At 56.4% G+C, this 23,839-nt stretch overlaps 2 protein-coding genes across 8 annotated transcripts in view; one reads left to right on the top strand and one right to left on the bottom strand.

Annotated features, from left to right (window-relative positions):
• Positions 1 to 23,839, top strand: part of Coro7 (coronin 7) — a 100,593-nt gene that overhangs the window by 37,353 nt on the left and 39,401 nt on the right. For all 6 annotated transcript variants that reach the window (XR_015447875.1, XR_015447874.1, XR_015447877.1 and 3 more), the window contains 18 exons: positions 15,588 to 15,642; positions 16,086 to 16,143; positions 16,221 to 16,366; positions 16,439 to 16,531; positions 16,736 to 16,867; positions 17,378 to 17,501; positions 17,940 to 18,115; positions 18,624 to 18,732; positions 18,845 to 18,931; positions 19,009 to 19,151; positions 19,224 to 19,328; positions 19,408 to 19,493; positions 20,282 to 20,423; positions 20,518 to 20,607; positions 21,778 to 21,894; positions 22,149 to 22,284; positions 22,663 to 22,754; positions 23,633 to 23,719. Coding sequence is in view for 2 of the 6 variants with exons in the window: in XM_087202681.1 (XP_087058807.1) it covers positions 15,588 to 15,642; positions 16,086 to 16,143; positions 16,221 to 16,366; positions 16,439 to 16,531; positions 16,736 to 16,867; positions 17,378 to 17,501; positions 17,940 to 18,115; positions 18,624 to 18,732; positions 18,845 to 18,931; positions 19,009 to 19,151; positions 19,224 to 19,328; positions 19,408 to 19,493; positions 20,282 to 20,423; positions 20,518 to 20,607; positions 21,778 to 21,894; positions 22,149 to 22,284; positions 22,663 to 22,754; positions 23,633 to 23,719 (1,978 nt within the window). In the remaining 4 variants the exon portion in view is untranslated. The remainder of the gene's footprint in view (positions 1 to 15,587; positions 15,643 to 16,085; positions 16,144 to 16,220; positions 16,367 to 16,438; positions 16,532 to 16,735; positions 16,868 to 17,377; positions 17,502 to 17,939; positions 18,116 to 18,623; positions 18,733 to 18,844; positions 18,932 to 19,008; positions 19,152 to 19,223; positions 19,329 to 19,407; positions 19,494 to 20,281; positions 20,424 to 20,517; positions 20,608 to 21,777; positions 21,895 to 22,148; positions 22,285 to 22,662; positions 22,755 to 23,632; positions 23,720 to 23,839) is intronic.
• Positions 453 to 10,613, bottom strand: Vasn (vasorin). Of its 2 annotated transcripts, XM_087202683.1 has the most exons (3): positions 10,460 to 10,594; positions 9,514 to 9,577; positions 453 to 3,063 (listed from the first exon to the last, which is right to left on the bottom strand). In XM_087202683.1, exon 3 carries the CDS (start codon positions 3,052 to 3,054, stop codon positions 1,042 to 1,044), a length of 2,013 nt encoding a protein of 670 aa, XP_087058809.1. In that variant the 5' UTR covers positions 3,055 to 3,063; positions 9,514 to 9,577; positions 10,460 to 10,594; the 3' UTR covers positions 453 to 1,041. The 2 variants fall into 2 exon arrangements, with proteins under 2 accessions (XP_087058809.1, XP_004864832.1); XM_004864775.3 differs by lacking the exon at positions 9,514 to 9,577 and having other exon boundaries at positions 10,460 to 10,613.

Raw genomic sequence — 23,839 nt, 5'->3', positions numbered from 1 at the left:
AGGGAGGAGATAGGGCCAAGCTCACTACCTGGCTGGCCTAGGACCTGCCAGAAGGCTCTGGGGCCCGCCTGGCCCTAGAACTAGCTGTGAGGCCCAGGATTGAGACAGCTCAAGGGAGCCTCCTTTCCAGATGGAAGCAGGTGGTAAAGTGATGGTCAGACCAGCTCAAGGAGGGCATGACCTCTCTAGGGATCCCTCTCTGCTCCTTATATGCTACACACCTCTCCCAGCCTCATACACAGGCACTGTGGCTCCTGTTAGCAGAAGACTGGAACTGGCTAGGGTGAAGCTGCCCTAGCTCATTCCTCCCCCAAAGGGACCTTGGCAGCAGCCATTCCAGGCCCAGGCCTGGTGCCTATGAGGGAGAGGTGCCTTAGCACGGCTGCTCAGAGGGCTGGCCCTCACACCCTGCTGCACCCATTCCATTACCCTGGGCCAACCCCAAGAAACACTTACGTCTTTTGTCTTTTATTTTCTTACAAAAAGCCTTCATATCATCGTTTATCTTAAAAAACCAAAGTCCTTGTCACTGAGTTTGAAAAACATTTTCCCAGCATAAATGGGAAAGGATCTCATAAATACACTTAAAAAACTAAAACAACAGAAGCAAATCCACACGTTCCCATGGCACCTTCCTTTCCAGTTTCCCGTGTTCCTGTGCTTCTGGGGCAAGGCTGGAGCTACAGGGCTGTCCCTGCCTGCTCCTTCTAGGGGCTTCCTTCACTGGCCCCCAGGTCTTTGGGCTGGGGCCCTGGCCTATGTTACCAGCACACAGCAGGGCCACCACGCTCCAGATTGCACATTGCAGAATGGGCAGACACTGACCTCCCAGGCTCTCAGGCCCGTAGCTATTAGAGCTCATCACCTGGCTTGCACTAGCTCACAGATGAGACCAAGGCCCAGAGAGGGATAAGTTCTGGCTGTGGTCACAGAGCCCCACCCTGCATGTGTCTCTGTGGTATTCACTGAGAACTTCCTTGTGTGTCAGTGGAGGGTGGTGGCTGAGAGCCTGGCCCTCTAGCTACTCCTTCTCTCCCAGGCTTAGATGTAGGGCTTAGACGGGAGGCCCCCCTGGAGGCTGGGCCCTTGGTAGCCCATGAGTGGCACTTCATACTCAGGCCCATCTGGCTGGGCTTCCCTACCCCCCTCAGTTGCCTTGGGGCCTGGCTCCAAGGGGGTCTTCACCCCCTCTAGCTCCAAGGGTCCGGCCCCCGGTCCTACCTGCCCTTTGCCCTGAGCCACCGCTGCTGCCCGCCCCCGCCGTACACAGTAGGCTGCCCCCATGGCGGCCAGGGCAGCAAGGAGCACAGCAGCCAGGGCAGGGGCAATGAGGAGTGGCAGATTGCCTTCCTGGGCCTGGGTGACTGGGGCATGGTTAGAGAGGACAGCTGGGGGTGTTTGGGCCTCCCCACAGGCCTCCTCGCCCTCAGGCACCCGCCCAATGCCCAAGGGCATAACACAGATGGAATAGGTTGAGTTGGGCTTCAGCTGGGTGACCGTGTACTCTGCAAGTGAGGCCGGCAGCCGCAGGGTCACCAGCCGCTTGTCAGGGCCTGACAGGTTGCGGTAGGTGAGACGGAGACTCCTGAGTTGCACAGCACTGCCCTGCAGGTAGCGCTGCAGCCCCACATGCAGGGATGTGGGACTCACTGGCTCGATACCGAGGGGCAGAGGCTGGGGGGGTCCTGGGGTATCTGGTGTGGGGCTGGGGCGTGTTCCCTGCCCCACACTGCTCTCACAGTATAGGCCTATGAAGCCCTCAGGGCAAAGGCACTCTAGGTGATGCCTCGCCCCCAGGTGGCAAGTGCCCCCATTGAGGCAGGTAGAAACCGGGCAGTCCTGAGGCCAGAGAGCAGGCCCCATGGTTGGTGGGGCAGTGGATGGTGGCCTGGGGGCCTCAGTGGCTAGCTCCGTGGGGCTAAGCCAGGTGGGAGCTGAGCTGGAAGGCAAGAGTGTGGGCTCCTCCACCTTGGGCCTTGTGGTGGGCACTATGGGTGTGGTGGTGGTGGCTGGGCAGCCAAAGTCGGCATAGTCAAGCTCCAGCAGCAGTTGGCCAGCATTCTTTGGTGGGAAGTGGCAGCGTGTCTCCTCAGGGCTGGCCAGTGTGATATGGCTCTCACGTACCCAGGGGCCAAACCAGCTCAAGGGGCACACACAGTTGAAGGGGTTGCGGGCAGCCGTCAGGAGCCGCAGGCGGGGGAAGAGGACTGAGAGGTCACTGGGTAGGGCCTGCAGGCTCAGGTTGCTCAGGTCCAGCTCCTGCAGAGTGGCTAAGCCGGCCAGGTCCTCAGGCCGCAGCTGGGCAATGTGGGTGTTGCCACCCAGTCGCAGACGTGTCAGGCTCCGTAGGCCTCGTATCACAGGGGGCACATGCTCCAGCTGGTTGTCAGACACATCTAGATCATGGAGGTTGCGCAGGCGGGCAAAGAGCCCCTCGTCCAGCTGCCGCAGCCCCAGACCAGCCAGTCTCAGGGCCTCCAAATTGGTGGTGTCCAGGATGCCAGGCTCCAGGGCTGGGAGGCTGTTGTGGCTGAGGTCAAGCAGCAGCAGGCGGGGCAGGCGCAGTGGGGGCAGCACCCGAAGCTCATTGTCCTGCAGCTTGAGTTCCAGGAGCCGGTCAAGGGCATCAAAGGCACCCGGCTGGATGTGGCAGATGTGGTTCTTTCCCAGGTAGAGGCGCTCAAGGCGCTGCAGGCCACGGAAGGTCTCATTGGTGATCTCACGAAGCTTGTTGGCGGTCAGGTCCAGGTTGCTGAGATTGGCAAGTGGCTGGAAGATCCCACTTGGCAGGCTAGTGATCTGGTTCTGTGACAGATCCAGGAGCTGTAAGCTCAGCAGACTGGCAAAGCTGCCCACATCCAGTGTGGTGATGCCATTCTCGAAGACATACAGACCTGCTGTGTCAGGTGGCACATCTTGGGGCAGTGTGGTCCCCTGGCGGGCCGTGCAGAAGACCGTTTGTGGCTGGTTGCACTGGCAGCCAGAAGGGCAGCCCTGTGCCCTGGACCCCAGGATCAGCAACAGGAGTGGCAGCAGGGGACTCCTGGAGCACATCTTCTGTCCCTAGGATCAGAGAAGCCCGAGTCAGGGTTCAGAGAGCAGCCATGCCAGCAAAGGCCACAAGGGAATTCTTTTTTCGGGGGGGGGGGGTTGTTCTTGAGTCTCTGCCCCCAAATGCAGAACCCAGCAGTTTAAATTAGTCAGGTCCCCAGTGCCCCAAGCTCAATTCCTAGCCCAGCCCTGTCATGCCTTCACCACGTGACCTTAGGATGTTGGCTGTCATGAGTACCCAGTGGGCTGATGCATACGAGGCTAGTACAACAACTGACAACCACTGAGCACTCAATGACCATGTACTGTTTTCTTCCTCCTAAACCTCAGGCCCTCCTGCCTCTGCCTAGCTAAGTCCTCTGGCTGCCTATGGTAGACAGGGAAGAAGGGAGAATCGTGGGTCCTGGAGTAGCAACCCCTCCCTGTAGTGTCTGGGAAAGATGGATGGGCAAGAGGCCCGGCGCGTAAGCAGAGAAGCTGGCTGCCCCTGGCCCCGGCCCCTGCACCACATTCTGTATCCCTCCCTTCTTGCAGTGAGGAGAGACCGCAGTGGGAAGACTTCACATGGAAACTATGGGACTGGTGTTTTTCCACTTGTGCAGTCAGACCTGCCCAGGATGGGGACTGCAGGCCGCCAGGATGTGGCCAGCAGGATGGATTTTGGAGGAGGGGTGGAGGCTGGCTGCAGTCCTTGGCAGGTGTCCCCTTGTCTCGGGTTAGGGTGGAGTAGGGAGGCAGAAAGTCCACTGCTTCAGATCCCCCCAGCTCCAGAACATGATGACTAAACTAGAGGTGAGGGGTCCTGGGGGCAGTGCCAAGCTGGATGAGTGACACAGGCTTACTCCCCTCACAGTTCTTGGGGTCTCTTCTGGGCCCGGTACCGAGAGAGAAGAGCAGCAGTTGTCCCCTCACCAGACAGTGGCCAGTGCTTCCCATGTTCCAGAACCCCTTTAGCATGCAGCCACCTCTGTTTCCCAAGTAGCTACTTCAAGAAGCTACTCTTCCCACGGCTGGGTAACAGAGGGAAGGGGGCCTTGGAGGTGCCAGGCAGTCTGAGTTGTAGCCTAGGGTCTGCCCCTGGGAAGGATCTGCCTAAGACAAGATGGGTCCAGCTTCCTCCACACCCCATTTAGGCTCCTAGGAGAGCTGAGGGCTGTACCCAGCCACAACTCTCACCCTCGGTGATCTCAGAGGTCCCTAAGCAGGATATTAGCCCGTCCCCAAATGGCAGTCCTGCCCAGTGGCCTGTATCCCATCCCCCTCCAGGTGCCTGCTGCTCACACAAGGGCCTTTTGTGCTAGAGTCTGGACCTTCCCTACCCGCATGTGGCCAAGGAAGGTAACCCGACCCCCACCCAGCTTTCCTCTCTCTGCCCCACCACACTGGGCTGGAGGGAAGGGCCCCATCCATGAGCTGCCCCTTCCCCAGGTGCATGGGAACCTGGAATGTAAAGAAGAGGAGCAGGGGGTCCCAGGACAGAGGAGTCAAGTCCCTAGGTTCATTGGCTAGCTCTAGGTGAAGAGAGAGGTCTTGTCACTTCTGTAGGCCCTGTCTACCTGCAGTGTCCCTGCCAGGGAAGTCATCCTCCTCCAGGAGTCTCCAGCCCAGAGCCCCTCACTCATTAACAATGATGACCCGAGTTCAATCCCTGGTACCAAAAAAAAAAAAAGATGAACATCCTCCAGAGGCCATCCAGGGAAGCCTTCCTGACCCATCAAGTGCCCTCCATAGCGAACTCTCTAGGAGCCTGCCCATGCTGACACTGCCCTGTCTGCCTCTGCTCCATGGTCTCCAGAGCCCTAGTAGTGTATCTCTGCTGAGTGAACTGCCTGGCAGGGCCTTGCCCTAAGCCTCAGATGAAGCAGGTACCCAAAGGAGGCCTTGGATGTCCCTGAGCCTGTTGGCACCCGTACCACGGGGGCTCTGCATCTGATGACCTAAGGCCTGTGTGTTGCACTCCCGGCTCCCCTCTCCACTAGCTCCACCCTCACTGACTCAGAAGGTAATGGGAGGTCTGGCATCCAGATGTGGGCTTCAGGTGATCCATGCCCACCTCACGTCTAAGTGGGGAGTGAGGTCCTTTCCCCTGAATCAGCCCTCCCAACAGGGCCAAGCAGAGCTCAGGCAGAAGGTGACCCTACATGTGGCCAGCCTGGCCATGCTGCTGCTTTCAGCTCCCTGTGGGTCTCATATAAGGTCATGGTTAAGAGTTCTCACCCCAGGCAGAAAGCCCTGTGCTCAAAAGAGGTGTACAACTAGTGAGGCCATAAATGACAGCTTGACACTCAGCATTTCAATTTCACTTTTATCCTGGACCACTCCAGGCTTGGAACACATGCTAAGGAAGTGCTCCCCATTCTGTTCTGAGGAGGGGGACCAGCTGTAGGCTTTGAGCTTCCTCCCCACCCCACCCCGTGCCCCCTTCAAAGTTGTTTTCTATTCTGTTTCTGAACAGGAATTTTTTTTTAAACGGGGATCAAACTCCGGACCTTGCGCTTGTGAGACAGGCACAGTGCCACTGAGCTAAATCCCCAGCTCTGGAATTTTTTTTTTTTTAACAAGTTCTGCCATCTGGGTCTGGGTGCATGCCTGGCCTGTGTGCAAGTGGGAGTGGGGTAGGGGTGTCTCTGGGGGTACTGCTGTGCTATGCTATCCAGTGAGTAAAGCAGCTCTGAAAGGAGCATGGTCTGCACTTTGATATCTGATCCACTGAGCTACAGCAGGGACGGGAGATCTTTTCCTCTGCAAAGGGTGTGGGGAGTATCCTGGAGCAGCCCTGGGCTCTAAGGGGATAGGGGTGGAAGGACAACAGCCAGGCCCAGGGCCTCCTGCCTCCCCCTGACTCTTCTGTTCATAGTGTAATGTACAGAGGCCTAGGCTCTGTAGCATCCAGGAGCCAGGATGGATGTACAGGTTTGACTCCCAGTGTACTCAGCTGCTACAGGACATCCTGGGACAAACCCACTTCAGCTCCTATCAGTTATAGCAGCTGCTGTTCAGGAGGATTCAGTATATACTTAGAGTACTTGCCAAGTGGTCTGTAAACATTAGCTACTGAGGGTGTTACCCATAAACCTGGAGCCCTGTCTGCCTCATGGCTTGGAGGCCACCATTCTATACCACCTTCTATACCAACAGAGGCCCTGGGCCCAGGGACAAAGCTGCCCTCCTCTCTCAGGCTGGTGGGGAAGTGGGGTGGGTGCCCTGAGTTCTAGGAAGGGGTGTGGGGGGTGAGCTGTTCTTTGGCCATCTCTCTACAGCATATGACCTCTGGGAGGGGCTCTATGAGTAAGGAAAACTAAGGACATTCATCATCACACCTCTCAGGGGACCCAGAATGCCCGTCCATCCTTGAATGTGCAGCACACTTGTGGGCACCTACTTATGGATCAGGCAGGAATAGGTGAGTAGGTGAGAGAGAACCCAGACATCTGGGTAACCACATCAGTCCTGAGGCTGGTACACCTCATGCTCCTGGGGAAAGCCATGTGCCCAGCTGGGAGAAGGATAGCTTGGACAAATACATGGATGGACAGAGAGTCCACAGACCTTTTCCTGTACCAGGCTCTTAGGAGTAGAGATGGGGGTGGGTGCTGTGGGTCCAACGCTGTGGCTCTGGGCCTCTGGCTCTGGGTGCTGGCCCATCTGGGCTCTGCACTGCTGGCCAGGCCTGGCAACAGCCCAGCCCCAGGAGTCTGCCAACCCCCCAGGCAGGCGGGACTGTGCTGGCGGCCAGAATAGCTGGCTCCAGTTTCACTGACGTGTCCAAGGAGGCTCAGGGCCTGGGCTGGGTCCGCCCTATCTCCCCTTCCCTGAGACACAGCAGCCCCTTACTCAGCAGGGCAGAGAGGTCAGGGAGGACCTTTGTCCTAGGTCCCCACCCAAAAGGAAAAGAGGCTAGGCCTCAGGTTCCTCAGAGGCCTGCTGCGTCTGCCTGATTTTCAACCTCACCTCAGCTCCCTGGCCTCTCTGGGCTTCCATCTCCATCTGTAACCCCAGGGTCTTTTCCACCCTGAGGTTGACTAGAGGTCAAGATCACCCAGGAAGCTTTTTAAAATCCTGACAACCTGGGCCCCACCCAGTAAAAAGACCAATTAAATAAGAACTTGTGGGCATGACAGGCAGAGCTGTGTTTTGGAAAAGCTACCCGTGAGTTTTCTGCCCAGCACAGCCAGAAGATTACAAAGGGGACAGCCAGAAGGTTCAGCTCATCCACCTATCCAGGAAGGGAGTTCTAGATCTCAAAGCAGCTTTGGACTGGCTAGCAGCTGGGCACTTTTCCTGTCCTCCACCCAAGGAGGTTGGCATGGCCCCAGGTGGATGTCTTTAGTGGCATTGTGGGTGACTTGGCAGCTACCAGACCTGTCAGTCCAGGGCTAAGACTAATCCCTGGCTCAAGTGAACCCTCAGGGTGGCAGGATATGCCATCTCAGTCAGGAGAGGTTCCACCTGTTGGGCAAGAACACCTGTGGCCCAACTAGAAATGGGTCAGTCTTGAATGCCATTGTTGGCACGTGGCAGGTGTGATGCTACTGGGGCTGGGCACAGACATCAGGTCTCTTCCCCGCCCTGTCCCTACCCAGGGTCAAGCATCCATAGAGTAATAAGCCTTTAACCCTGCAGTTAACCCTGATCTTGCCAGAACACCTTAGTCATCAAGAGAAGCTACCAGCCCCATCACCTGGGCCCAGGGGTCTGAGAACATACTGGCCCCATAAGGGGGCTCTTGCCCTTCTCACTGTCCTACCCACCAAGCACCAGTCCCACTAGTAACCAGGGTTTTGGCCAACCTGTGGGATAAGGGACTCTTCTTGGGGTCTGTAGTCTAATTAAGGGGAATGTGGGTCCTGGTCACTGAGCCACAATCCTACTTGCTCTGTCATCGGAGCTACCCAGTGGCTTGGCCCTCAGGGCCAGCAAGGGCCCCTGCCTGCCAGGCCCTTTCTCAATGCAGACTGAAGCTCCCTCCTCTCTTAATGAAATCTCTCAGGCAGCCTCCAGGAATGTCAGAGGCTTGCTGCATTCCCCAGGAGAAGCCTGGTGCGGGGGCCATCTCCAACCCTGACAAGAACTGGCCCCTTGCCTGCCCCCACCCCCAAACCGAGGTGGCCGGGGAGCCTCCTCCAGCCTCCTCACACCCTGGGAAGCTGGAATGAGGAAAAGCGGGGGAGGCCTGCGGGCCTGGCTGCCTGAGGGGTTGGGGAAGGCAACCAGGCTGACTCTGGAATGTAGAAACCGATAAAAGGAAGGAGGCTGAGCCTGCGCCCCTCCCGGGTGCACCGCACCGATTTTTCTGAAGCACCCCTGCACAACAGAAACACGCCTACTGCAGTCACGCGCAGAAACACGCCCACGACAGACACACACCCACTGATTCGCACACCCACCCCCTCCCATTCTCCAAGAACTCATGCAAATTCCATAGCAGTGAGGGGAGCTGGTTTTCTTGGCAACCCTGAGCCTTGGGCTCCCCATCCCAGGGAGGGGCTCTGAGAGGGACCAATGGCCAGGGATACCTCTGCGGGCAGCCTTCTCTCTGCTCATGGAGGGGGACTGGCTGGGCTACTGAGGTGGAAGCCCCCTCCTGGGCCCAGCCAGGACCCCACTTTTCTGTTCCCAGAGGCTGTGTTGCCCAAGGGTAGGGACCACTTATCAACACCCCCCCCACACACACACACCTAGGACTTAACTGCTTACCTGCATCTTGTCCCAACTCCACTGGGGCTGTGTGTGGGGCGGGGGGGTGTAAGTAATGGAAGCTAGAACTGGGCCATCTGCCCTGGCTGCTAGAGGTGCTGTTTGGGCAGTGTCTAAGGGGCTCCTTGTGCTGAACTCCTTCCACCCACTTCCAGAGTCTGGAGAGAATGGTGTCATCTGGACACCAGTCCCCCACCCCACCCCCATTTGACCCTCTGGACCCGGTAGATCTCAGGTAGTTGTTCCAGTATGCCAGCCATTCTGCCTCACTCCCCCAAGAGGCTGGGGGAGGTGGGGACAGCCAGTGCCCAGGCCCCCAGGCTGGCACATAATGCTCCTGGGTCCTTCCTCGCTCCCTGGACTGGGAGAGGCTAGATAATGGTCTGGAGGGAATCCAGCTGGGCTGCTCATTACCAGAGCCCTCTTCCTGCCTCTGACACTCTGTTTACAGAAGCTCTGGGGGCTGATTCCCTTGGGAGAAGACAGTAAATTCAGGGGACTGGTGTCCCATCCCCCCACCCGTCTGCCCCTGCTCTGTTGGGCTGTGCCAACAGCTGGGCCCGTGCTAGACTTTACTGTCCACTGAGCCAGCTCTAATGGAGTTTGCTTGGAGGGCACCAGTTCAGCCACCCCGCTATGTTCCCAATACCCAAAGTCCAGGTTAGCAGGAAAGGACCTTTGGGATTTGGTCCAGTCCCTGGTCCTGGAGGCGCTTGGGTTGGGGAGAGGGGGGCTGGGTCTTGGTGCTTCTCCCCGAATCCTCACCTTGGTGAATAAGGCTGTCAGGGGGCCTAGACTCCTGGGGCCTCTTCCACCCTGCAGACTTCACCTGTGGGCCCCAGCAGGAAAGAGGTCAAGAACCATGATGTGGTAGTTGTTAAAACGGGAGGGAGGCGGGGATTTAGCTCAGTGGTTCTGCAGCCTGTCGCAAGTGCAAGGTCCGGAGTTCGATCCCCAGTACCAAAAAAAAAAAAAAACCCCAGGAGTGAGGCAGAATGGTTGGCACCAGTCAGCTAGCCTACCATTGACCACAGGGGGCCTCAGCAGGCCCCAGCGCTGCCAGCCCAGGGACACAAAGGACTAGACTGGCTCCAGGCCATTGGGTTCTTGGGTTCAAAGCCCAAGCAAAGCCCCATCCCTGGCCGAAGCAGAGATAGATACACCTGAAACACGAATGGGCCTGGGGCGATGGGGCATGAGATACCTAGTTCCACCACCCCTATGTCCTTCCCCAGGGCTGCATGTCTGTGGCCCCCAGCTCTGCCATGAGCGGCAAGGCCCAGAGTACCCTAGGCAACTGGTCTGCCCAGGCACTTGGGACTGTCTGACCCTAGGAGGGGAAAGTAACCAAAGACTACAGCAGGGCCAGCCCCTGAAAGGGGTTTGATTCATAAAACTGGTCATGCCGGAGGGCCCAGCCGTGGGAGGAGGAAGCAAGGGAGGGGGGTGTTTATTTTGTCTGCTCGCAGCCTCGACCGGTGAGCCCTGTACACATACACACACGAACCCTGGCTAGCTATGGAGCTCGAGGCGCCCCAGGACTCTGAGAAAGGGTGTATGAGGGCCATCCGACTGGGTGGGCCCAGGTGACCAGGCCGGGGAGGAGGAGGGGGTCCCTGGCCCACCGGAGAGTGCGAGTGTATGCGTGCATAGCTAGCATTACGCAGCCTGACTGATCCCCCCCCCCCAGACCTCGGGGGCCCTCACTCACCGGGAGGCGGCAGCGATGGCTGAGGGGGCTGGGCGGGGCAGGCCCCGTTTCAGTCCTTCGTGGCCGGCTGGGCCAGAAGGCGACCTAGTCTCCCGCCTCAGGCTCGGGCTCCGGAGTCGGCTCCGGGGTGGGCGGGTCGCGCCTTTACAGTCGAGGGGCGGTGCTGCTGCCCATTGGCTGGGGCGGGTCCGGCGGGCCCCCGCCCCCTCCGCTGACGGGGGTCATTGGGCCGCGCTGGCCTAAGCCTCACCCCGCCACCGCCTGACCTCTGCAGGAGTCAGGAGACGGAGTCTGCCCCTTTTGCTGTGTGACACTGGGTAGGTTCCTGCTGTTCACGTAAAAAGCAAGTGAATGTTGAGTGACACCAAGAGTCACAGCTCCGATTCCTATGAGACACGAGCCAGGTGACAAAAACACAAGCAAGTGCCCCCAGGACTGGAGACCTGGAGAGGGGGCTGGAGCAGTGGGGGCTGGTGCGTGGGCTCAGTCCCCATGACCTGACTAGCATGCCAGAGGGAAGGATTTTTCAAGTGACTCCAAAATCCAGATTTTTAGGTGAAATTTCTCAATGTGTTATTGTTGGTAGCTAATCCCAATTTCAGAAACTCTTGAGCAGCCCACACAAAGCCCTTAAAAGAGCCTCCTAAGCCGGGCGTAGTGGCATACTCCTGTAATGCCAGCACTCCAGAGGCTGAGGCAGGAGGATCACTGTGAGTTCAAAGACAGCCTGGACTACACAGTGAGTTCAAGGCCAGCTTGGGGTACATAGCAAGACCTCTTAAAAAATAAAAATAAAGAAGGCCGGGGATGTAGCTCAGTTACACCCCGCCTGTCTGGTAAGTGTAAGGTCCTGAGTTTGATCCCCGAACTGGAGAAAGATAAAAGGGCCTCCTAAATACTACGACTAACATTGTTTGAGGTCCTGGTGGCTTTGGCAGCCTTAAGGGAGTAGCATCCCTGGGCCCTTTACCCAAATGTTATGGAGGACTGAGACAGGAAGGGAAGGCCCTCCAGTTACTTGACAGCTTCAAGTCCTGAAACTTACAACAGTGGGTGGAACCTGGGCTTCAGTTGACAGTGGTCCTTGATTGGGCTGGCCCGGGGACTAAACTGGTCCAGAAAATTCCCCTGTGTTGGAGGATTCCAGGAAAATGCTCTGCCCTCCTCCCCGTCTGTATTTGTGGTCAGAGTCATGCCTAAGAGCGTTTGGGGACCCGGCTCAGATCCCAGCTTCCAGAGAGGCCCTGGACACCGGCATCTCCTCCTGCCCAGCCTGTAGCTAAGGTCTTTGGCTGGGCCAGTTTGAGTGTTTGGAGGTCGGAAGGCTCTTTCCAAAAGCAGGGCCACACTGGCTGGGGACTTGTGTAGTCTCTGGAGGACTCTTCCAGGAGACAGGATGACCCCTGTGTTTAGTTGTTGGGCCAAGCAGGATCTGGCTGGGACAGTCACCTTCTAGATGTCCCCTTTCAGCTTGTTGGCTTCTGTAGGGTCCTTTCCCCAGGACAGGCAGGACTCTGCACCCCACACTTTCTTGAGTCATGGATATGGAGCATGACTATAAACCTCTCTGTTCCTGGACAGAGCTGGCCTGGGTATGTTTTGTTTGTCCTGTGTGGCAGTTTAAAAAGTTTGAAGCCATTCCCAGCACTGAAAAATCAGGTGGTTTCACATTAGAACGGGGCTTCCCAGCTTGCTTTGAACAGGAAGTCTCAGCTGTTGCTGAATGGCAGCTGCCCCCTCTGGCCAAAGTTTGGGCTCGTGGGTCACCCTTTTTGTTACATCTCCCTATTGTTTGGTGCCTGGCTTTTCACTCACTTGAGCTTGCTGACTGGCTCAGAAGCATTTGGGTTGTCAGTCCATACTGTATGGCCTCTGGTCATACTGTTTCTATGCTCTTGTCTTGAGCTGTGTGTCCTCTGAGGCCACTGGTACTATCCCCAGATGCCCTGAGGAAGAAGGGTGTCCAAGAGCCTCTAGCCTGATTTAAAAAAGTTTTTTGGTACCAGGGATCGAACTCAGGACCTTGCACTTGCCAGGCAGGCAGCAGAATCACTGAGCTAAATCCCCAGCCCTCTAGCCTGATTTTCTTCAAGAAACAGGACTTCCTGGCCTGAGGATTTAGCTCAGTGGCAATGTGTCTGCCTCACAAGTGCAGGGTCCTGAGCTCTATCCCCGGTACTGCAAGAAAAAATCAAAAGAAGCAGGACTTCCTGATAGCCTTGAAGCCCTTTGCCTCTGTGGCCAGTTTTCATTGATGGAGAGAGACCCCTTGCTCTGCCTAGTGTCCACCCCTACCTCATCTCATTCCCTGGGCTCACACAGGTCCGATGCCACCCCACTCAGAGACCCCATGAGGGGAGGGAACTAGGGTATATGGGTTGGCCCCAAAGGTGATGGACATTCCAGGAACCTGGACTGGTTTGGATCAGGGCAATGTCAAGGTGTCTGACAGTGGGAAGGGGCCTGAAGCAGGAAAGATTTGCGGGAACCAGAGGAGAAGGCTCAGAGCTTCTTGCCCTAGGCCTTCTACCTGTGCTTTCACAGGAGCATGAGGAGGGCTGGTAGCATTGTCAAGACCCCTCTCTAAACCCAGTTGGTACCATCATTCTGGGACCTGGGCTGGAGGGTAGGGCAGATCTGGGCTCTTGAGCTTCTGTGACTTTGGGCCCAGGTCAGGGTCAGAGTCCTTCAGGGTAACACCCAGGGACTGTGGAGTGGGAGAGGCACTGACACCACCACTGGCCATCTCCCAAGTTGAGGCTCACCTACATTCTAGACCCAGACCCAGGTCAGTCTCTTTATGAGGCCTAAGGTCAGGCCTGTGCCAGCACTGGCTAACCCTTGGTGTTGGGTACCATGACCCCATTTCCCAGCCTGTGTTGTACTGTGGACAGCAAGATGCTCCTGCCTGGCAGAGCTGTCCAGGTGGCTCTACCTGAGGCAAGGAGGGCTGGCCTGACCTGTTGGAGGAGCCAGCTTTGCCACCTGTGACTCCCTGCCCCCATGTCCTGAGTCAGTGGGGAGGAGCCAACAGGAAGGGGATGAGGGAGGCCAGCCTGGGCCTCTTCAGGTGGTTGGTTTAGAGCATGGCTGAGGCATCACTGCCACAGTGAACCCCCAGGCCTCTTCCTTTAACTCACCAAAGCAGCAGGAGGACCAGAGAGGATCCTACTGAGCCCACTTGTTCCCAGCATCTATCTTGAAGTCACTTGTCACCTCTTGTTCCTACCCCTCCCAGCCTGTTCCTATACCACCTTCAATTGAAACATGCTACCAGCTTTTTGATGCCCATCACTCATTAGAGGCAGAACTCCCCTCCTGTCACCAGGCCTGTGCCATCTGGCTTTGTCCACCCTAGCTTGAGCCTTAACTCCTTACCTTCACCTCGGCCACCAAGTTTCCATCCCTCAAAAGGCTTTGTACCCACTGCCTCAGGACCTTTCACATCCTGCTCTTGCTGCCTGGAATTCTTGTCCTGTGATGTTTGATTTTTCCCTAACATCAGAATCCTAGAGAATATCCTCTCCAGGCGCTCAGCCAAGGCCTAATTGCCCTGCTACCTACTGCAGGTCTTCGGAGAACCCTTACTTCATGTGTTGAGCTGTGGGGCTGTGTCTGCCTCTCGTACCAGGATGTGAGCTCCTTGAGGACAGGGGTGGAGTCTTGTACTCATTTCTGGTCACACCTATAGGCTGAGGTCAGGGATGGGGACAGTTTAGGTCATCAAAAGAATAATTGATCATGAATGAATGAGTGAGTAAAGCCTAGAGGGAGCTACTGAAGGGGACCTGATGCTGACCCTACAGGTGCTAGCTCCAGCATGGGCATGCCCAGGTCACCCGGCTCTGTCCCCACTCACCTCCTCCATCAAGGTTGGAAGTAGTCAGACCAGACTGAAAAAGGCAGCACCGAGCCCAGCTCACCCTGCCACCCAAGCATAATTAGGGGCCTATATCACAAGTGACCAGCTCTGGGGATTCCAGGAAATTGTGGAAGCACCTAGGGCCCTCCCCAGCTTCCTGGCCCATTATGTATCTCCTGGCAGGGTGGGAGGAGAGGTGGGCAAGGCAACTGGTGTTGAGATCAGGAGGCTGGGCCTCTTGTTGCCTGGGTGAGGAATAGAGGCAGCTGCCACAGCTGAGTGACCTGTGACCACTGGGACCACACAGGGATAGGGGACTGTTTAAAGGTGTCAGGCTGGAGGTCCAAGCCCAGGGGTCCCTGGCAACAAGAAATCAAGACCAGAAGCCAGAAACAGAAGGCACCCTTCCAAGTTCTCCTGGGCCCCCTCTCAAATGCTGTGGGGCTGGGAGGGGGTTGCTGTAAAGGGACTCCCATGGGCCACATGGGAGGGAGGTGGTTGTAACAGGTAGCCAACCGAGGTGGAGCCTGGCACAGAGTAGCAAGGGCCCTGAGGCCCTGAGGGCTTCTAGTGGCAGTCCTAGCCACCATGGCCTCCTGACATGACTCCTGCCTCAGGAACACAGGGAGTGGGAACATCCTGCCTACACAGCCTGGACTGCAGACTTGGAGACAGCAGGGAAGCCCAGAAGCTGTGGGAGCCATTCTGCCCAGCCCCTGGCCCGGGCTTGGCGATGAGGACTTTGAGTTGGCATGGAGAGGGATCTGAGTCTCTAAGATATAGTGGAGGTCCAAAGCATTGGGGCAGATAGGCCAGGTGCCACTACACTTTAACACCAAGCTAGAGCACCTGGGGTGGACCCCACTGACTACAGGCAGCACTGGGTGGGGATGGGCTAGCATCATCTCCCACCTCCAGCCAGTGCAGGCCTGGTGTCCAGGATGGCTGAGGGAGAAGGGGACAGAATGTACGTGGGGTACTCAGAAAAGCCTTGGTGAGAGTTGGGCCTGAGGTCCTCAGTGCAGAGGCCTAGCGAAAGTCCTGTAGAAAAGCAGTAAGATAGCTGGATGTGGGGTTGTGCTTGGCATGTGGACAGCACAAAGACGAAGTAGAGAGTCATGGGGGACCAGCCTAATGCAGCTAGAGCAACTGAGTGGCTCTTGGTCACTGGCACCTTCCAAGTCCCGATTTAGGGTAACAAGACACACATTGCTCCTGCTCCCCCTTATTCATCATCCCGCCTACTCACTGGCCTTCTCTCCCCAGATCCCTGATTCCCCTACTGGATCCAGACTCTGGCCTCCTGGTCCTGGCAGGAAAGGTGAGCAAGGAGCTGGGCTTCAACTTGTGTCCATTACCCAGAGTTGGGCCCCTGGGCCAGTGTCCTTCTTGCTGTACCCCAAAAGAGGAAGAACTAGAACAGTGCACCCACCCCACTGCCAGGGATGTCTCCCTCTGGGAGGGGCCGAGATGCCCTACAAAGTTGCCCTCAGAAGGGCAAGACCAAGAACAGCAGTGTTGAGACGTGTTCAGCACACTGTAAATCCTGACATACCCCTAGTGCTTACCATGCAAAATGATGATGGGCCACTGAGGCAGAGTCGGCTCAGTTTGGCACCTGGTGTGAGGCTGTGCTCCTGGACAGCACCATGGTTCTGTGGCTCAGGTCCCTGGGGAAGAACAGGTGGTGGAGAAGAAGCTGGCACTAGACCTCAGCCACCAGGATGTGGTCAATGAGTGATGTTCAGGCTGGGCTTTTTGCAGGGTGAGAGTCAGCTATACTGCTACGAGGTGGCCTTGCAGCAGCCGGCATTGAGCCCAGGTGAGCCCTGTCCCCTCTTGTTCTCCCTCTCCTTTGAGCCTCTTTTCCTGACTATTCTGCCATGTTGCCTTTGACAGTGACCCAGTGCATCCTGGAGAATGTGCTGCGGGGGGCAGCCCTTGTACCCCGGCGAGCACTAACTGTCATGGGCTGTGAGGTGCTCCGTGTCCTGCAGCTGAGTGATGCAGCCATTGTACCTATCAGCCACCATGTGCCCCGGAAGGTGAGGGGACCCTGGATGAGGGCTGAGGGCCCGGGGAACTCGGCCCTTATTGACCTGCCTCTCTTCCACCAGACTGTGGAGTTCCATGAGGACCTGTTCCCAGACACTGCTGGCTCCATACCTGCCTCCAACCCCTACACCTGGTGGACTGGGAGCAACCAGCAGGTAGGGCTGACTGCTCCCACCTGGTGCCATCAGCTCCTGGAAACCCTCCATTCCAGCTTTATGCTAACTTGTTGGCCCGCCCTTCTGCTGACCCCTGAGCTTTACCCAGCCCACCCCTATGGAGGTTCCTTCCTACCTGGCAGACTGTGCCACCCTACTGGCATCCCGACACCCTCACTGCCTTAGCTGCCAGCCTCCCCACAGGTACAGAAGATCAGCCTCAACCCTGCATGCTGGCCCCACCCCAGCTTCACTTCCTGTCTGGTGCCCCTCATGGATCCTCCCCCTGACACACCCCAGCCTGCGGAGACACCAGAGGCCAACACAGACCCAAGTGTAAGTACCAGCTGCCCCCACCCATGACCGATGCAACGCTACAGTAGTTACCTGGGTGAAATCTGAGGTAGACATGTATGGCCACCTACCAGATGATCTTTATGATCTTTTCTATCATCAAGCATAACACAGGAATGTTCACAGCACAGAGTAAAACAGATACCGAGGAAGTGAGAGTTTGCACAAAAAGACTAGATTTCTGGCTTTTCTTGAAACATTGGCAGCTCTAACTCACTTGTCACAGACCACTATAAAGCTAAGAGTCAGGAGCCAGGAACTGCCAACCTACTGTCCCTGAGGCCTACAGCCTTGCCCACCTTCCTGCTCTGTTACCCAGCCCTGTTCTCCCCCTACCACTGTCCATTCCCACAGCGGGGCTCATGCCCACCCCATGGTCTCACAGCCTAGAGGGACGCAGAGTGATGGCCCTGGAGTTGGACAGCTGTGTCTTCTATCCCTCTGGCCTGCCTGCCCAAGGGCCCTCTGGCTGACCCAGGTCCTTCTCCACAGGAGGGTTTTTCTTCTCCAAGCTTGCTGACGTCACCCTCCACACCCTCCAGTTTGGGGGCCTCTCTCTCCAGCACCAGTGGCATTGGCACCAGCCCCAGTCAGAAGTCACTGCAGAGTCTGCTGGGTAAGGCAGTCAGGACAAGGGCCCTCTCTACCCCACCCCTGGCTAGCCATCTCTGTCCCCTAGTCTTGAGGGGAGACTTCATGTAGGCTACTCTCACTTGCCCAGACTTGCAGCTCTGGGCAGAGTCATTTGTCCATTCGTCCCACGGGGTAGAGTGAGACTGCTGAGTGTCATCTGTAAAATCAGAGGGCAACCTGGACCACTGGTTCCCAAGCAGTGTTCCCTGGAGCCCCAGGGTTCCACTGAGATTTCTCAGGGTGCAGACAAGGCAAGGGGGAGCTTCCCACACAAGTTGTGTGTGCCGCCTCTGCAGAGGCCTGGCCTGGGCACACTCCAGGCACCTTTCCATGGTAAGGGCAGCAAGCAGCCAGCAGCCAGGGTGCAGGGCAGACAGGCACAGCTTGTCACTCAAAGCTCCGTGCTCCTGCCACCTGCCAGGCCCCAGTTCCAAGTTCCGCCACGCTCAGGGCACCGTCCTGCATCGAGACAGTCACATCACGAACCTCAAGGGGCTTAACCTCACCACGCCTGGTGAGAGTGATGGCTTCTGTGCCAACCGGCTGCGTGTGGCTGTGCCCCTGCTGAGCTGTGGTGGGCAGGTGGCTGTGCTTGAGGTGAGTGATCCTGCCCAACCAGGGCTGCCCCTCAGATCCCTGTGGGTGGCAAGGACACTAAGAGCCTTAGCTATCCATAGAACCTCATTGAGCACAGACTGTATATCAAACACCTGCCAGTTCACCCAGCAGTCCTCCCAGCTGCCCCATGCAGCAGGTGCCTTCTTATCCCCATTTTACAGATGAGGGTGAAGAGGCACAGAGAGGTTTATTGACCTGCCCAGGTCACACAGCTGTGTAAGTGGAGCTGGGTTCAAACCCAGGCCACCTGAGCCTGGAGCCTGAGCTCTTTGCATCAGTCTGTGCTGCTACCCCTCACTTTCTGGGGCCTCTTCAGTTTGCATGGTGGGGCTCAAACCAGAGGTGGCTAAGGTAGAGCTTGGGCCACTTGGTAGTGCAAACATCTCCTGCAGGGGGGCGGGGCCCAGGCACCCTGTCATCCTGCAGCTCCTAGGTCCAGCTGTCCTGCCTGGATCTCATGGGCCATGGTTGGGGGCACCTTCTTCAGTTGCAGAAGCCTGGCCGCCTACCCGACACTGCACTGCCCACACTGCAGAACAGGGCAGCTGTGACTGATCTGGCTTGGGACCCCTTCGATCCCCACCGCCTCGCTGTGGGTAAGGAGACTGGGTGCCTGGCTTGGGAGAGAATCCCAGGTCCTGAGTGGGGCAGGGGGACTGGGGTTGGGGCCTTCGGCCCAATGGTGAGAAGCTATTGCTCTTTCTACAGCTGGAGAGGATGCCCGGATCCGACTGTGGCGGGTCCCCCCAGGGGGCCTGAAAGATGTGCTCACCACCCCAGAGGCTGTGCTCACAGGTCAGAAGGGCCTGGGATGGGGCTGGGTGGGCCAGTGGCTTCAAGGGGCTCAGTGTCACCCCACAGTCCTCCCCCAGGCCACACAGAGAAGATCTACTCTCTGCGCTTCCACCCACTGGCGGCCGATGTGCTGGCCTCCTCTTCCTATGACCTCACCATCCGAATCTGGGACCTTCAGGCTGGAGCTGAGCGGCTGAGGCTGCAGGGCCACCAAGACCAGGTAGGAAAGTTGCAGGGCAGGGACCCAGCCATAAGGTGAGAAGCTACCTCTCATGTCTCCACCTGTTCGCAGATCTTTGGCCTAGCCTGGAGTCCTGATGGGCAGCAGCTGGCCACTGTCTGCAAGGACGGATGTGTGCGAGTCTATGAGCCCAGGAATGGTACTGAGCCCCTGCAGGTGAGCAACTATGGGCTGGGGTGGCTCCCAGACCCAGTTTGAGGGGCCTGGCTAGGATTCACTTGCTGTATCTCAACAGGAAGGTCCAGGACCTGAGGGGGCACGTGGAGCCCGCATTGTCTGGGTGTGTGATGGTCGCTGTCTGCTGGTGTCTGGCTTTGACAGGTGAGGACGGACTCAGAGACCACCATTCCCAGGCTTCAGCAGCCACCTGAGTCCCCTTCCCTAAAGTCACAGACACCTGTCAGGCCTGCAAAAAACTGTTTCACTCCTTACTTACTGGATGGTTGGGTGGGGCTGGGTGGTGGGCAGATGGATTGATGAGGGGGTGGATGGACGAGTGGATGGATGGAAAGGCAGGTAAACAAATGGATAGGTGAGTGGATGAGAGGGAGGGTTGGGGAGGGAAAATGAGACAATGGAGCATCCAGGGAGTGAGAGCCAAGCCCAGGAGCCTGTGCCTGTTAGGGACCCGGTCTAGCACAGGAAGCAATGAACTAGGCCCATTAGAGACCTGGGATATGGTCCCAGATGCACTTTAGAAGAGGAATCAAGGAGGCCCTCCAAAGGGGAGTGTCACCTGAGCTGTGTCACAAAGGTACTGCTGACCAAGACCTGAGGGAGAGGGTGTTTGAATCTGGAGGAAAAGGTCAAAAAGCTGTCCAGCCTGCAGGAACAGGAATTGTGGAGCAGTGTGGGGGAAAGAAACCCAGACCAGGGTCAGCACTGTGCTGGGGATCTGGGGCATAGTGTGGAGGAGGGCAGAGGCAGAGCAGCAAGTTGACACACTGCTACCCTAGCCAGGCCATTTCTTAGGGTTGGAGTCAGCTCCCCCATTGCTGGCTGGGCCTCAGGCTCCCCAGCCCAGAAAGGACAGGGTCCCTGTGGGAGTCTGCCCTGCCCCCCACCTCTCCAGCCCTAAGGTCCTGCTTCTGCTCCTGACCCTCTGGCAGTCGAAGTGAGCGCCAGCTGCTACTGTACATGGCTGATGCCCTGGCGAGTGGCCCCTCAGCAGTACTGGGCCTCGACGTGGCACCATCCACCCTGCTGCCCAGCTATGACCCTGACACCAGCCTGGTGCTCCTCACGGGCAAGGTGGGCTGGGCTGGGAGGGCACAGTGAGGGGTGGGGCTGGTGTAGCTAGCCACCTCACTGTCACCTTCCCACCCTCGCCTCCCCCTTTCCCCAGGGTGACACCCGTGTATTTCTATATGAGCTGCTTCCTGAGGCCCCTTTCTTCCTGGAGTGCAACAGCTTCACTTCACCTGATCCACACAAGGTAAGGCTGCCCTCCCTGGTGACAGCCTTCTGTCCTCAGGTGGAATCACAGGGCTTCTCTTCCCCCTGGTGGCCTTTGGAGGAAGTGCAGGAGCCTGGGTTGTCTTGGTCAGAGTGCTGCACCAGTTTTGCCCAGCTGATTATGAAACTATCTGGGAATTTTGAGAGCTACTTATTATAATCAGCTATTATTAAAAATGAGCTGGCCATGGTGGTACATCCTTGTAATCACTGCTACTTGGGAGGATGAGGCAGAAGAATCGCAAGTTCGAGGCCAGTCTGGGCAACTTGGTGAGACCCTGTCTCAAAATAAAATTTTATTTTATTTTATTTATTTATTTTTGGTACCAGGGATCGAACTCGGGTCCTTGCGCTTGCGCAGCAGGCGGCAAAACCACTGAGCTAAATCCCCAGCCCTCAAAATAAAATTTTAAATAGGCCTGGGGATGGAGATGCAGCTCAGTGGCAGAAAACTTACCTAGCATGCACAAGGCCCTGAATATAATCCTTAGTACTGAAAAAAAAAAAAAAAAAAAGAAAAAGCCAATAAACAGTTAAGTTGCATAAACCTGAAGTGTGAGCCTATAAATAAACATATTAAAAACCATACTCTAGTGCCAGGGATTTAGCTCAGTGGTTTCGCCACCTGCTGCGCAGGCCCAAGGACCTGAGTTCGATCCCTGGTACCAAAAACAAAACAAAAAAACCATACTCTGTTTGGTCACTTCCTAATTCTCATCAGATTTTACTATTATTTGTGCCATTGAGGTTATGCACCTCTGTTGGGTTTGTGCAGCAGAACTGTCCCTGATGGCGTGTTACTGTACATCTCAACTCTGCATTCAGGGGGTTGGTAGTTTAAAATGGCTCATGGTAGAAGTTTGTACTCTGTGGAAACAGTTCAGGGCTACACATCAGGCCTTTTCCCACCAGAGAGCCAAATGTGTACATTATCAGTATGCTACCGTCCAGGGACAGGCCATGATCCTGGCAGTCTTACTATTATTATTTTGATTTTTTGAGACAAGGTCTTGTTCTATAGTTCAGGCTGGCCTTGAACTCATGCCCAAACTCCTGCCTCTGCCTCCCAAGTGCTGGGACTACTGGTGTGCTCCACCCCTCCCGGCAAGTCCTGGCAGTGTCTAACTCCTATTTCTTCATTCTCCCCAAGGGCTTCATCCTCCTGGCCAAGACTGAGTGTGATGTGCAGGAAGTGGAGTTTGCCCGGTGCCTGAGGCTGCGCCAAACCTCTCTAGAGCCTGTTGCATTCCGCCTGCCCCGAATCAGGGTGAGGTTGGGTCCACAGACTCCAGCGCTTAGTTCCCATTTTCAGCACTGGCCAGGGATTTCAGTTTCTGTCTGGTTCTGCCCCTAAACCTCTTGGCTCTGTTCTTTGGGACACCTGCTTCCTTATTCTACTGAAATTCTGGAACTCATGGAAACCCCAGCATCGGCATGGGGGGAAGGGGGAGGTTTCCAGGTCTTGCTAGAATGCCCTGGCCTTTGGTCAGTGTCTCAGGACAATCCCCTCCACCCATGCAGAAAGAGTTCTTCCAGGATGACGTGTTCCCGGATACAGCTGTGAGCTGGGAGCCGGTGCTCAGTGCCGAGGCCTGGCTGGGAGGCGCTAATGGACAACCCCAGCTGCTCAGCTTACAGCCCCCTGGCATGACCCCAGGTGGAATAAGGGGCTGGGTACAGGGAGGAGGCAGGGGAGTTTGGGCAGGGCTGGAGGAGGGGGCAGACAGCTTGATTCCAGTCCTTTCTCCCTGCTGATGTACGGAGATTTCTGACTCTCCTGAGGATGGAGCACCATGTCTCCGACCATCTTGAGCCTCTGGAGAGCAGGACCTGTGGTCTGTGTTTCTATCCCAGGTCCCACCACCAACACACAGACATTCAGCACACTTGCTGCTACCCAGGGCAGGCCTCATGAACGGAGGCTTCAGTAGCTGTTAATGTCCTGTTGGGTCTCTGCCAGGGAATCCCCTAGGGCCTGGCACCAAGCAGCTCCCACCCAGGGGACTGTCTGATACCTGTCCTTGCCCCACCCCAGTGAGCCAAGCCCCCCGAGAAGCCCCTACCCGGCGAGCCCCATCTTCAGTGCAGTACCTGGAGGAGAAGTCAGACCAGCAAAAGAAGGAAGAGGTAGGCATGGGAGAGAGCTGGCCTTGTGCATGGAACAGACAAGGATCTTGGTTGTGCCTGGTTGTCCTTCAGGTCTCTAGCTGTGACCCAAATGGGAAGGGGAGCCACATACGTGTCCACCGAGTTTGGTGTGGAGACTTTCCAGGTCCCTTGATATGCTTCCCCTAGGATGCAGCAAGCCAGAGAGGGCAGGGAGAGGCCCCTTCCTGGATGGGCCTAACACAACCAAAGCTGGAGTTTGGGAACCCAAGTGTGTTTGGGAACCTGGTGTCCGTTTGAGCCTTTGAGGCAACACGCACAAACAGTGGCACCTGACACAGGCCCCACGACATAGTCTCTGTCTCTAACTCCCCTGTCTTTGTTTGTTCTTTTGCTATACTGGGGATTGAACCCAGGGCCTTGCGTATGCTAGGTAAGCATTCTATCTACTAACCTACATCTTCAGCCCTTTAAAATTTTAATTTTGCTGGGCATGGTAGCGGACACCTGTAATCCTAGCACTTGGGAGGCTGAGTCAAGAGGATCACCGAAAATTTGGGGCCAATCTGAACTACATAACAAGATCTTGTCTCAAAACACCAAAAAATTAATAATAATATTTTTAAACTGCTGAGACAGTCTTATTAAGTAGCCCAGGCTGGCCTTAAATTTGTAATCCTCCTGCCTCAGCCTCCCAAATAGCTGGGATTACAGGTATGTGTCAGGGTGCCCACTGTCACAGTACTTGAGGCCTTTTCAATGAAAATCCATCAACTTTGCCAGGGTTTTACTTGAAAAGGCTTTTCATGACACTCTGGGGTTTTAAACCATGGGGGTCTGATGCTTTTGAGGTTGGTGAGTCTTACTCCTTTCAGTTCTTCTCCTCTCCACCTTTGTAGCTGTTGAATGCCATGGTGGCAAAGCTGGGGAACCGGGAGGACCCACTGCCCCAAGAGTCCTTTGAAGGAGTGGATGAGGACGAATGGGTAAGTGAGTGGGAAATGGGCCTAGCCTCTCCAGCTGGCAGCACTGCCCCTGCCACACACACTGCTGCACACCCCTCCCTCCCCAGGCTTCTTTAACACCCTCCTACTTCTGGTTTATCA

The sequence above is a fragment of the Heterocephalus glaber genome, unplaced genomic scaffold (assembly GCF_053883595.1).
Source record: "Heterocephalus glaber isolate CG9 unplaced genomic scaffold, H.glaber_assembly_v1.0 deba00001781, whole genome shotgun sequence".
Classification (NCBI taxonomy): domain Eukaryota; kingdom Metazoa; phylum Chordata; class Mammalia; order Rodentia; family Bathyergidae; genus Heterocephalus; species Heterocephalus glaber.
The sequence above is the reverse complement of the archived record's forward strand: the minus strand, read 5'-3'. Positions and strand labels throughout refer to the sequence as shown.

Excerpts from the sequence above, each read along its gene's own strand:
- Vasn (XM_004864775.3), bottom strand. The coding sequence starts at position 3,054 with ATGTGCTCCAGGAGTCCCCTGCTGCCACTCCTGTTGCTGATCCTGGGG.